This window comes from Scyliorhinus canicula, chromosome 7, assembly GCF_902713615.1.
Source record: "Scyliorhinus canicula chromosome 7, sScyCan1.1, whole genome shotgun sequence".
In the NCBI taxonomy this organism is placed as follows: domain Eukaryota; kingdom Metazoa; phylum Chordata; class Chondrichthyes; order Carcharhiniformes; family Scyliorhinidae; genus Scyliorhinus; species Scyliorhinus canicula.
In genome coordinates this window covers 17,745,783-17,759,918 of record NC_052152.1, presented here as the reverse complement: position 1 = coordinate 17,759,918, position 14,136 = coordinate 17,745,783, and the positions used below count along the sequence as shown (strand labels likewise).

The 14,136-nt window shown below is 48.9% G+C and overlaps 2 protein-coding genes across 2 annotated transcripts in view; both read left to right on the top strand.

Annotated features, from left to right (window-relative positions):
• LOC119968651 (mucin-2-like) overlaps positions 1 to 2,575 on the top strand; it is a gene marked incomplete at its 5' end in the record, with an annotated part of 155,397 nt that extends 152,822 nt beyond the window's left edge. The window contains one exon of the mRNA XM_038801271.1: positions 2,291 to 2,575. Coding sequence (XP_038657199.1) covers positions 2,291 to 2,575 — 285 coding nt within the window. The remainder of the gene's footprint in view (positions 1 to 2,290) is intronic.
• Positions 2,576 to 5,724: 3,149 nt separating this feature from the next.
• The window catches only part of LOC119968650 (mucin-2-like), a gene marked incomplete at its 3' end in the record, with an annotated part of 35,669 nt that continues 27,257 nt past the window's right edge, over positions 5,725 to 14,136 (top strand). Inside the window, exons 1-5 of the mRNA XM_038801270.1 lie at positions 5,725 to 5,786; positions 9,047 to 9,097; positions 10,283 to 10,437; positions 11,506 to 11,760; positions 12,266 to 12,378. Of these exons, the coding sequence (XP_038657198.1) occupies positions 5,725 to 5,786; positions 9,047 to 9,097; positions 10,283 to 10,437; positions 11,506 to 11,760; positions 12,266 to 12,378 (636 nt within the window). The remainder of the gene's footprint in view (positions 5,787 to 9,046; positions 9,098 to 10,282; positions 10,438 to 11,505; positions 11,761 to 12,265; positions 12,379 to 14,136) is intronic.

Below are 14,136 nucleotides of genomic sequence, written 5' to 3'. Positions count from 1 at the left end.
GCGTGGGGGATGTGTGGAATATGCTGTGCCATCAGTTTGTAGATTGCGGTTGAGTAAAATTCACCTGCTGCTGATGGTCCTCAGCGCCTCATGAATGCCCAGTCTGCAGTTGCCACATCGGTACAAAGCACGGTGGTCGTGCCACACAAAACAATGAAGCGTGCCCTCAATTTGAAGACAGGACTTTGCCTCCATGAGAACAGTGCACTAGTCACTCCTACTGAAACTGTCATCGACAGATGTATCTGCATCAGGCTGTTGCGAGTTGGTTGTCAACCTTTGCGAGTTAGAGGTCAGTGCAACAGACAACAACAACACTGCCCTGATCACCAGGTTCGTTGGAAAACTGAAGCAAAATGCAGTAAGTTCAAAGGAAGATACCTAAGAGAGAGAGAGAGAGAGCGAGAGAGACAAGAGCAGGGGAGGGAATATAACTGGGTTTGTCAGCGCAGACAGTTCAATGTCAGAGAGGGGAATATCAGAGGCTGTAGTGAATACACAGGTAGAGGTGGGATTACAAAACGTGATGGGGGTCAGAAGAAAGAGAGGGAGTGGAATTATGCAAATGAACGTCGATACTCCTAAATTATTGGGGCTTATGTTCCTTAGGAATGGAAAGTTAGAGTAACTGTTTACTGTTAAGGTGGGACGAAGAATGAGGTGAAATATCTTTGAGATAGGGTGAGCTGTTGGCAAGAGAGGTCGAGTGTGTACATATGGCGGTACATGGCACAGCGCGTGGATCCCTGGATGAATGTCAAGCACAGTCTGGGGAATTTGGCACTCTCCAAGGTACCTGTAATCCTGGGAGAATTCTGAAACATGAAGGACTGACATTCTGTTAAAATCCGTGGGCGAAATTCTCCCCCCCCCCACGACGGGTGGGAGAATAGCGGGAGGGCCTTCCCGACTTTTTTGACGCCCTCCCGCTTTTCTCCCCCCCCCCCGCCGAAATCCCGACACGAATCGCTGCCGCCGTTTTTTTACGGCCGGCAGCGATTCACAGCTGTTAGAAGGGCCGAAGTCCCAGCCCTTTACGACCTTTTTACGAACGGCAAACACACCTGGTCCTGCCGTTCGTAAAAACGTCGTGACCACCTGGAAAAAAATAACCATGGCACCGATTGGCACGGCAGTACCACGGCCGTGCCAAGGGTGCCATGGGCCCGCGATCGGTGGGCACCGATCGCGGGCAGCGGGCCCGATGCCCGCGCACTATTTGTCCTTCTGCCGCCCCGCAGTATCAATACGCGGGGCGGCTGAGGGGCAACCCGGACCGCGCATGCGCGGGTGGAGTCTTCCCACCTGCGCATGCGCGGCTGACGTCATATGACGTGTCAGCCGGCGCTAAGTCCGACAAGCGGGCTTAACGATTTTCGTTAAGCCCGACTTGTCGGAGCCTCCGACGTCGGGCTGCTAGCCCCGACGGGGGACCAGAATCGGTCCCCCGTCGGGAAGGGGCGCGATGCCGTAAAACCCGCCCGGGTTTTACGGCAGTTTGACGATTTCTCCCGTTTTGGGAGAATTTCGCCCCATGTTTGGGAAGTTGTAGCTGGAGGTAGTCTCTGAGATGGACATTTCACTGTGAAAGTGAGTTTTGGCAGCCACCTTATCTGAAAGAAGATGTGAAAACATATAATCTGGCTTTGTTTGACTGTGAGAGGCACAACTACTGCTAAATGATGCCGGTTGGCTTTGAAGGGAGCTACTCGGGCGGGAAGGTGACGCAGTGGTTACCACTCCTCCTCACGGCGCTGAGAAGCCGGGTTCAATCGCAGCTCTGGGTCACTGACGGTGTAGAATTTGCACATTACCGCCCTGTCTGCATGGGTATCACTGCCACAACAAAGATGACCATAGAGTCATAGATATTTACAGCATGGAATCAGGCCATTTGGTCCAGCTTGTCCATGCTGTCCAGTTTCTATCACTAAGCTAATTCCTTGCCTGCATTTGGCCCATTTCGCTCTATACGCACCCTGCCCATGTAACTGTCTAACTGTTTTTTAAAGGAAAAAATCGTACCCACCTCACCCACTGCCTCTGGCAGCTCGTTCCAGATGCTCACCACCCTCTATGTGAGGACATTTCCCCTCCGGTCTCTTTTGTGACTCACCTTAAGCAAATTCCCTCTAGATCTAGACTCCTCTACCGTTGGGAAACAATGTTGACTATCTACCTGGTCAAGGCCCCTCAATATTTTAAATCTCTATAACATCACCCTCAGCCTCCTACGCTCCAGGGAAATTAGACGTATTTCTGAAATGGATTTCTGTTTTCTTGATTTCAGTTGACCAAAGGACTGCCTGCAGAAATCCAGGCTTTAATCAAGAGCGGACAAGTGACTATTTCTATCTCATCTATTGGAAAAGGAAGCGTGACTGTTAAATTTTCTTTTGCAACATCAACAAACGTGACGGTCCCTCTGTCCGATGTCAAGAAGTCGATTGCCGATTCTTTGACCAACAGTTCAGCGTTCGTTATTGATGCTGAAAACACAACAATTTCAGGTAAGGAATTCCACATCTCAATCACCTATCTCAGAGGACTTGGAAAAGTTCTGGAATATATGTAGGAGCATAGAAATCTAGAGCAGGTGTAGGCCATTCGGCCCTTCAGGACTGCTCCTTCATTCAGTTTGATCATGGCTGTTACTCTTTCTCCTTGCTGCATCAAAGACAACAAGACATAGCAGCAGAATTAGGCCACTCAGCCCATCGAGTCTGCTCCACCATTTAATAATGGCTGATATTTTTCTCATCCCCATTCTCCTGCCTTCTCCCCATAACCGCTAATCCCCTCATTATTCAAGAACCTATGTATCTCTGTCTTAAAGTTCAGGGATTTGGCCTTCACAGCCCTCTGCGGCAAAGTGTTCCACAGATTCATCACCCTCTGGTGAAGAAATTCCTCCTCATCTCAGTTTTATTGGACCATCCCTTTAGTCTGAGATGGTGTCCTCTGGTTCTAGTTTTTCCTACAAGTGGAAACATCCTCTCCACGTCCACTCTATCCAGGCCTCGCAGTATTCTGTAAGTTTCAATAAAATCCCCCCTCATCCTTCTGAACTCCAATGAATACACACCCAGAGTCCACAACCGTTCCTCATATGACAAGCCCTTCATTCCAGGGATCATTCTTGTAAACCTCTTCTGGACCCGTTCTAAGGCCAGCACATCCTTCCTTAGATACGGGGCCCAGAACCGCTCACAATACTCCAAATTGGGTCTGACCAGAGCCTTATACAGCCTCAGAAGTACATCCCTGACGCATACGGCCACTCTTCAGGAACCATTCCAGAGTCCAAAGAATTTTCGTAAAGGACCACCAATGGATCTACTATTTCTTGGGCCACTTCCTGAAGTACTCTGGCATGAAGACAATCAGGTCCTGGACATTTATCCACCTTCACAACCATTAATTTCCCCAAACCAATTTCTTTTCTGATACTAATTTCCTTCAGCTCCTCACTGAAACCTGTGTTCCTCAGAACGTCTGATATTTTATTCTTGTCTTCCTTTGTGAAGGCAGAAGCAAAGTATGAATTTAGTTTCTCAACCAATTCTTTGTTCCCATTTATAAATTCCATCGTTTCTGACTGTAAGGGCCCTTAATTTGTTTTTATCAATTGCACTGAGTTCTGTGTCAGCAGCAAACTTGGAAATATTGTTTTTGATTCCCTCATTCAAATCTTTGATATATATTATCAATTACTGGGATCCAAGCATCAATCCACAGACTCAGAGGCAGAATGTATTACCTTCTGAGCCACAAGACAAAGACCAGGAACTGAGGAAAGGCCGAAGATGAACCTGTAGGTGATGTTAAAAATTATAAAGGGAGTGAAAACAGAATTGTTCAGTTGACAGATGGTTCCAAAGTTGGCTTTTCAAAGCCTCAAATGTTTATGAAGAAGGGAAGACTGAGGATTGGGTGCAGTTCCACAGTTTTGGGATTCCTGGTAAGGTGTGTTTTTATAGTGGGTGATAATCTGAGGAATTTTTATCCCAAAAGTTGTCGTTGTAGCGAGTAGAGAAGATATGTCAGTCCAGAATCATGCTTACTTTGGTTATTTCATTACGGAACCAGGAGAGAATGTAGATCTGCATTTTTCATGGAGTTAAATGAGGGATGAGTCACATGAAACTATCAGTTCCTCCAACACTTCCAAGCTGGTTGAATTCAGATTGAAGCAGTGTTCTAACACCCATCTTCCCTCTTCATTACAGACAGAGACAGCTGCCAGCCAGGGCTGAATGACTGTTCAGTTAATGGAACTTGTATAAGACAGAACGCAACCTACACCTGTCAGTGTAAAGATGGGTTCACTGACGCAAGCCCAAGCGTACCTGGAAGGACATGTGAAGGTGGGGCATTATCTGTGTTGAATTCTTTGGTTAAATGTAAGATTGGGGACAACTCATGCTCTGAATTAGTTGTCTGCACGAACACTCCAGGAAGTTTCTTGTGTCGTTGTTCTGAATAATAGTTAGGGCAGCAGGGTAGCATGGTGGTTAGCATACATGCTTCACAGCTCCAGGGTCCCAGTTCGATTCCCGGCTGGGTCACTGTCTGTGTGGAGTCTGCACGTCCTCCCCCTGTGTGCGTGGGTTTCCTCCGGGTGCTCCGGTTTCCTCCCACAGTCCAAAGATGTGCGGGTTAGGTGGATTGGCCATGCCAAATTGCCCGTAGTGTCCTAATAAAAGTAAGGTTAAGGGGGGGGTTTTTGGGTTACGGGTATAGGGTGGATACGTGGGTTTGAGTAGGGTGATCATGGCTCGGCACAACATTGAGGGCCGAAGGGCCTGTTCTGTGCTGTACTGTTCTATGTTCTATGTTCTAATAGTAATAATCGCTTATTGTCACAAGTAGGCTTCAATTAAGTTACTGTGAAAAGCCCCATGTCGCCACATTCCGGCGACTGTTCGGGGAGACCGGCTTAGGAATTGAACCCCTGCTGCTGCATTACAAGTCAGCTGTTTAGCCCACAGTGCTAAACCAGTCCCTTGGATGTTCCCTGAAGGAACAATCGATACCAATCCAGGAACACAGTGCACAGGTAAACATCTGAGCTGTTTAAACCAGGAGTGGTGTAAGGAAAGTGAAAATATTTCAACATGAATCCTGCTGATATTAACATGTGAAAGCTTTACATATCTATCTTGCATTCAGCTCACCGTCATTTTGAAGCTCCATTGCCCATTTAAACTGATGGAATTAATGACATGGTTAGGCTAATGGAGGAAAGTAAATCCACCCCCTCTATATCTTGCTGTAATGTAAGGCTTTCCTCCTGGCTATTTACCACAGCACCAATCAGGGGACATTGGCTCAAATCCCACCGTGGCAGCTAATTGAATTTAAATTCACTTGAAAAAAATCTTGAATTGAAAGATCGTCTCAGTAATGGTGACATATCATTGATTGTTGTAGAAATCCATCGGGTTTACCAATGACCCACAGGGAAGGAATTCTGCCGTCCTCACCTGGTCTGCCCTCCCTGTGACTCCAGACCCAAGGCAATGTGGTTGACTGTGAGCTGCCCTCAGAAATGGCCAGGCAAGCCAGGCAATGCAAGGGCAAATAGGAATGAGCAACAAGTTCTTCCGTTGCCATTGACACCCGCATCCCAAGCAAGAATAAATGAAAAGGTCGATGTCGGACGGCTCATCGAGTCATAGACCTTTTACAGCACAGAAAAAGGCCCCTCGGCCCATCGTCTAAATGCCGACCTTCAAGCACCTATCACTGAACCGGGAGCCATGTAAACTATGGCATTTCAACTGGTAATCTAAAAATGTTTTGCCTCACCTCACCTCTTAATCTCCTGCCCATTATTAAAGTCTATGGGCGCGATTCTCCCAAACCGGGGAGAAATCGTAAGGCTGGCGTCAAACCCGGGTGGGTTTGACGCCAGCCTCCCCTTCCCGACCGGGAACCGATTCTGGTCCCCGGTCGGGCTAGCAGCCCGACGCCGTAAGCTCCGGCATCACGGGCTTAACGAATTTCGTTAAGCCCGCTTGCCCGAGTTAGCGCCGGCTGACGCGTCATATGACGTCAGCCGCGCATGCGCGGATTGGAAGACTCCAACCCGCGCATGCGCGGACTGACGTCATCGCGTATTTGCGCGAAACCCGCGCATGCGTGGGCCGGGATGCCCCTCAGCCGCCCCGCGAATGGATACTGCGGGGCGGCGGAAGGACAAATAGTGCGCGGGCATCGGGCCCGCGATCGGTGCCCACTGATCGCGGACCCATGGCACCCTTGGCACGGCCGTGGTACGGCCGTGCCAATCGGTGCCATGGTTATAAAAATGCGAGTGTTTACGGCCGTTTTTACGAACGGCCAGACCAGGTGTGTTTGCCGTTCGTAAAAAACAGCCGTAAAGGGCTGGGAACTCGGCCCATCTATCAGCTGTGAATCGCTGCCGGCCGGTAAAACAACGGCGGGCAGCGATTCGTATCGGGAGTGTCGGCGTGGGGGGGGTGGGGGAGAATAGCGGAGGGCGTCGGAAACAGCGTGGCGTAAATTTTACGAGCCACGCTATTCTCCGCACCGTCGGGAGTGCGGAGAATCTCGCCCTATGGCCTCTGCTTATTGATCCCTCCATTAAGGAGAAATGTTCCTTCCTATCCAAGCTCTCTGTATCCCTCATAATTTTATTCACCTCATTCAGGTCCCCCTCAGTCTTTTCTGCAACAAGGAAAACAAGCCCAGCCTATCCAGTCTCTCTTGTTGGCTGAAACGTTTCAGCTCAGACAACATCCTGGTGAATCTCCTCTGCACCCTCCCCAGTGCAATCACTTCCTTCCTGTAGTGTGACCAACAGAACAGCACACAGTCTTCCAGCTGTGGCCTAATCTATGTTTTATACAGCTTCACATAACCTCCCTGCTCTTATATTCAATGCCTCGGATGGTAATGGCAAGAATCCCATATATCTTCATTTTAGAAAATATTTTAATTAAACTTTTGTCATTTTATACAAAAAGATACAAAAATCCAAATGTCAACAATAAACAAAAGTAACAGAAACAGTATTCCAGTGAAACAAATCACCCCTCCCCCGCTCCACTCCCCTACTCCACCCCATCCCCGCCCCACTCCCCTACTCCACCCCATCCCCCGCCCCACTAATAGCTCACAGTGACCAATTCGTTAATATATAATATAAACGGATCCTATCTCCGGTGGAACACTTCAATTGACCCCTGACAGCATTTTACGACCTGCTTGATGTGTAAAAGTCTCCTAGCCACGCTGTGGCACTAGGTGGCATCACCAACCTCCAACTCATCAGGGTTCACCTCCAAGCAATCAGTGAGCCGGCGGCCACGACATCTGCTCCGCACCCGTCCACAGCTCCAGCCGGTCCGATACACCATATATAGCAACTGAAGGACAGGGCTCCAGCACAATGTTCATGATCCAAAAACCCACCAAATGGGACAGGACCAGAACATGTGAGTGTGTGATTCACACGCCTATCCTCAACCCCCACAAAGAAACAACTCATTCTGGCTTTAGTGAGGTGGGCCCTAAACAGTACTGTGAGCTGGATCAGTTCAGCTTCACACAGGATGACATTGCGTTTGCCCTGCAAAGGGCCTCACTCCACACCTCATCCTCCATTATAGGCCCCAGCTCCTCCTGCCATATGGTATGGATTTAAGATATGGGGCTGGATTCTCTGTCGGCGTGATCCTGCATTTGGCCGGCAGTGCACACACGCCCACGGATTTCCCAAAGGTGTGGGCGTGCCCACATTGGAAACCCCATAGGCCAGCTGGCAGAAGGGAAGATCACGCTGGCGAATCCCACCCATGATCTCCCTTTGACAAAGCCCTGCCGACAATCCTTGATTCATCCTTGCCTCTCTAAGTGGAGATTAATTCTATCCCGCAGAATTATATTCTGAAAGACTCCCTACCACTGAAGTTCGGCTCACTGGCCCGTAATTACCTTGGGCGGGATTCTGCGGAAATCTGCGGGGCGGGCAAGAATGGCGCGAAAGAGTGGCATGGACCACTCCGGCATCAGGCCGCCCCGAAGGTGCGGAATCCTCCTTCAGGGGAACGGCCGGCGCTGGAGTGGTTTGCGATGCGCCGGCCGGCACAGAAGACAATTGGCGCTTTGCCAACCGGTGCCGTTGGGCCTTCCCCAGCCGGCGTGTGCTGGCGTCATCCCAGCGCAGACAGGTTCGTCTCCGCACCGGCAATGGCGGACTGGTACAGCAGCGGAGTAATAGAGTGCCCCTACGGCACAGGCCCGTCCGCTGATTGGTGGGCCCCGACCGCAGTTCTGGCCACCGTGGGGGCACTCGCCTCCGGGGCCAGATCCCTCGTGCCCCCCCCCACCCCCTCGTCGAGAACACCGGAGGCCGCCCGCAGAGCCAGGTCCCGCCGGTAAGTACCAGTTCTAATGGACGCCGGCGGGACTGGACTAAAGCAGGCGGCTACTTGGCCCATCGCAGGCCAGAGAATTCGGGCGGCCCGGGGTCCACAGTGTCGCGCTGGTCCTCGCCATTCTCCGAGGCGGGCCGCGCGGTTCACGTCAGCGGGATTCTTGGGGGGGGTGGGGAGAATTCGGTAGCCGGCGGGGGCGGGATTCACGCTGACCCCCGGTGATTCTCCGACCCGGCGGGGGTCAGAGAATCCCATCTCCTGTTTCTCCCTACTTCCCTTATTGATCAATCGTTCATCTGATTTCATTCATTCATTTCTGACTTTTCTGTAATGGTTTGATACAACTGAATATCTTGCTCGGCCATTTCGGAGAGCATTTAGAACCAATAAAATAATTTTGCAGGAAATGCAGGCAGGAGAGTGCAGCCACAGAAAACTCCAGAATGTGTCATTTGATTCACTTGAAAAAGTAATGGGCAGTGCTGTTAATTTGTTATTATTTCCTCTTCTGCCAATTTACGTCAGGTACTCCTTCATTCCCAAACTGAATCTCTTGTTGTCGCCCCAGATTTTCCGAAGTATTCTGCGCAATTTCCCCAAAGCTGCTGATTATAACTTTTTGATGTTTATTTTAATTTCAGTTTCCACCATTTCTTCAACGAGTACGAGTCCGATCACCATTACCTCAACCAGTGAAAATGCAAACACCAGCACTGCCTCCGCCAGCACTCCCATTGTGAACACCACCACCTCAAACACCAGCCCAATCTCCACCACAATCACCCCAACAACCACCATCCCAACCACCATCCCAACCACCGTCCCAACCACCGTCCCAACCACCACACCAAACACCATCCCAACCAGCATCCCAACCACCGTCCGAACCACCATCCAACCACCATCCCAACCACCATCCCAACCACCATCCCAACCACCACACTAACCACTGTCCCAACCACCATCCCAACCACCGTCCCAACCACCATTCCAACCACCATCCCAACCACCATCCCAACCACCACACCAACCACCGTCCCAACCACCACACTAACCACTGTCCCAACCACCATCCCAATCACCACACCAACCACTGTCCCAACCACCATCCCAACCACCGTCCCAACCACCACACTAACCACTGTCCCAACCACCATCCCAACCACCACACCAACCACCATCCCAACCACCACACTAACCACCGTCCCAACCACCAGCCCCACCACCATCCCAACCACCATCCCAACTACCACACCAACCACCGTCCCAACCACCGTCCCAACCACTATCACAACCACCACACCAACCACCATCCCAACCACCACACCAACCACCGTCCCAACCACCGTCCCAACCACCATCACAACAACCACACCAACCACCGTCCCAACCACCACACCAACCACCATCCCAACCACTGTCCCAACCACCACACTATCCACCGTCCCAACCACCATCCCAACCACCGTCCCAACCACCATCACAACCACCACACCAACCACCATCCCAACCACCACACCAACCACCGTCCCAACCACCGTCCCAACCACCATCACAACAACCACACCAACCACCGTCCCAACCACCACACCAACCACCGTCCCAACCACCATCCCAATCACCATCCCAACCACCATCCCAACCACCATTCCAACCACCATCCCAACCACCGTCCCAACCACCGTCCCAACCACCATCCCAACCACCGTCCCAACCACCATCCCAACCACCATCCCAACCACCATTCCAACCACCGTCCCAACCACCGTCCCAACCACCGTCCCAACCACCATCCCAACCACCATCTCAACAACCATCCCAACCACCATCCCAACCACCATTCCAACCACCATCCCAACCACCACACCAAACGCCAGTCCAACCACCATCCCAACCACCATCCCAACCACTGGCCCTGCAACCAGCCCAAACCCTGGCTCTACCACTAACCCAAGCACTGACACAACCTCCGCACCAGGGACCACACCAAAATCCACCATCCCTGTATCTACGTCAATCACTACATCCTGTGGTAAGTTCAATATATTAATGCTCTGTATAACTATTTCATTATGTAATCATTCACCCATCATCAAAGAGGAGACGTAATATGGCAGAGGTTAGCAAAGTGTAGCAGTAAAAGGGTGTTTTTCTGAATGGAAGGCTGTGACTAGTTGTGTTCCACAGGGATCTGTGCTGGGGCCTCTGTTGTTTGTAGTGTACATTTGCGATTTGGAGGAAAATGAAGCTGGTCTGATTCGTAAGTTCGGGGATGACACCAATGTTGGTGGAGTGGCAGATAGTGTTGAGGATTGTCAGAGGATACAGCAGGACAGAGATAGGTTGGAGAATTGGGCAGAGAAATAGCAAATGGAGTATAATCCGGACAAATGTGAGGTCATGCATTTTGGTAGGTCTAACATAGAAGGGAAATATACCATAAATGGCATAACTCTTAGGAATATACAAGGCTGCACTTGGAATATTGCGCACAATTCTGGTCACCACACCACCAGAAGGATGTGGAGGCTTTGGAGAGGGTGCAGAGGAGGTTTACCAGGATGTTACCTGGTTTGAAGGGTGTTAGCTCTGCGGAGAGGCTGAGTTTGTTTCATTAGAATGACGGAGGTTGAGGGGTGATCTGATAGAGGTCTACAAGATTATGAGAGGCATGAATAGAGTTCACGGCAGGCAGCCTTTCCCACAGTGGAGGGGTCAATCACTAGGTTTAAGATCCATGGTGCAAAGTTCAGAGTAGATGAGCGAGACAGGCTTTTTACACAGAGGGTGGTGAGTTCCTGGAACCCATTGCCAGGGGAGGTTGTGGAAGCAGATACAATAACAGCGTTCAAAATGCATCTTGTCAAATACACGGATAGGATGGATATAGAGGGGTATGACATTAAGAAGTGCTGAGGGTTTTTGGCCAAGGGTGATATCATGTCTGGTACAGGCTTGGAGGGCAGAAGGGCCTTATCCTGTGCTGTACTTGTCTTTGTCCTTTGTGCTTGGAGTTCTCTTCAGAAGTACTTAATTTCCCAGGACACAAACAGCATATAAATGTATGTTCCTTTCTTACTGATCTTTCATGTTTCTTTAGTGCCACTGAGGTTCCTGCGTATTAATTTGGTAACAGCGAAAAGTGAAGAAATTTCCATTACCTGGGAAACCGATAATGCATCGAAACAGACGGATTTCACTGTCACAATCTCCACGGTGAACTATCAAAACCAATTCCAAACTGAGAATCAAGCGGCAGAATTTACCGGTTTGAAGCCCGATGTTGAATATCAGATACAAATATCCATCACAAGTTGTGGTCAGCAGCAGACAATCACAGAGAAGGTCAGGACAGGTACGTTTGATGAACCAGATTTTGCTTCCATTTCTCAGCATATCCCTCCTGAACATGAGCTGTGAAAATGGGGGACTGAATATTGGAAGGTAAGTTTGTCATGGGTCCCCAATGTTAATATAATCATAATTCTAGTGATTTACTATGGCAAAGAATGCTCATAAACACCAGAAGTTGAAATGGTTTTGAACAGATGGTGCATTGAGAAGAGCGCGGTAAATATTCCATGTTGGTTGTTTTGGAAAACTGCAGTTCTACCAGCATCAGTGGAGAGAGAAACAGAATTTAGACTCCAACATGAATCTTCTCCAGAACCTAGTGTGCAGTATTTAGATTTTATTTTAGGTAAATACTTTATCTTTCTTTGAACTCCCTGCTTGCTCATTACCTTCTGTGGAGGTTAATGTCTGCACTTCCAGCTCAAACTAAAACTGTAGAAACAGCCATGAATTTACAATTCTGGTTATCCTCACAAAGTAACTTCTTTATTTTTCACTTTTCAAAGTTGCCTCAGTCGTGGAAGTTTCAACAAGAATTACCAATAAGGAGTTCACACCAGGTTTGAAAAATGAAAGCAGCCAGGAGTACAGAGAGTTTGTCGCGAATTTCATTGATGAAGTAAGTCATTCCCTCATGTTGGGGGGAAAGGAGATTGGGGGTGCAATACCTGTAAAATTAATAGAGCCTCGCATGTTTTCACAAAGATGAGTACATGACGAAATAATTAATGTGCATGAAATGTGTTGCTTCATTTAAAATTAACCTTGGAAATGGCAGCATATGGCTATTCAGCCCATTGGCTGATGCTACCTCATTTGTGGGAGTTAATCTCTAATCTCATTTCCTTAATCTTCCACCTGATGAATCAGGATCTTTGTTACGAAAGAAGATTTCATGGGAACAATTTGACAAGTTGCCAATACTGTGTAGTGTGATTTCAGCTGAGGTCTCGTCCCAAGCACCACTCCTGAGATCTCTGATATGAATAATTACTGTAAACATTGACTTGACAATGTGGGGGTTGATGTGTTGGCTTGTGGAGGCTGGAGAGATGAACAGACACTTCCAACACAGATGAAGGTTCAACTCAATTTTATTTGCTACTTCTAACTAACTAACGCACAATGACTGTGGGTCTAAATAATGCTAACTTGAACTAAAGATCTAAGCCTTGTGCGAATTCCGATTCTCTCAGCACGTGTCCGTACTGGGCTGAATAAGTTCCTGTTATACTCAGAGGCAGAACCCAGAATGAACGGGACCATGGTGTGCCCTCTGCTTTTATAGTGTGTGTATTCTAACTGGTGATTGGCTGCGGTGTTTGTACGTGTTGATTGGCCCCTGTGTGTGTCCATCAGTGTGTGTCTGCACCATGACATATATGTATATATTATGACAGGGTTCAGCCATCAAAGGGAGTCCATTTTAGTTGGATGGCCAACTGGAGTAGCTGTGATTAGCTGATCACTGTGCGCAGGTATACAAGATTTCCGTACATTGTCACTGCTCTCAGAAATGCTTCCAAAGGAATGTTTTAGAAGCACAAGTACAGCCATTTTCACTGAGGAGGATCTAAGCAATCAATTTAATTCTGATAATGAGAACATAAAGCATTTCATCTATCTTAGTTTATTGGTTAAGGGAGGCAGAACTGGCACCAAATGATCTCAGTTAAATCTGAAATGTGAGTGTGATCAAGGCAGTATTTGGCTGAGTGCGGGTTGAAGAGACCTGTGCAAAACTGGAGTCAATGGGAGTCAGGGGCGATAACTCTCCACTGGTTGGAGTCACATCAGGCAGAAGGAAAGATGGTTCTGGTTGCCAGAGGTCAATCATCAAAGGTCCAGAACAGTGCCTCAGAAATTCCTCAGAGTGGTTCCCTAATCCCAGCCATCTGCAGCTGCTTCATCAATGACGTCCTCCACCATTGGTTCAGAAGTGGGGATGTTTGAAGATGAGCACTATTCATGACTGCACATATACTGAGGCAGTTCCTGTCCCTAAGCAGCAAGACCTGTAATACATGCAGGCTTGGGCCCAGAAGTGACAAGTAATATTTGCACAAGTGGCAGGCAATGAGCATCTCCAGCATGAGGGAATCGGTGGTGCTCAGAACCTCCCGAGGAGCTTGAGATGCCTTGTTTATCCTTGACCTTTGCACTGATGTAATGGGCTATCCTATCATAACGGATCGGGATAATCGTGGAGCCTCCTCCTCCACTCAGTTATTTAATTGTCCACCTGTATTCACGGGCTGCATGTGGCAGAGCTTAGATCTGGTCTGTTGGATGTGGAATAGCCTGGCTTTGCCTATCAATTGCTGCTTAATATGTTTGACATGAAGGTTTCCAGTGTTGTCGCTTCACCAGATAGGCA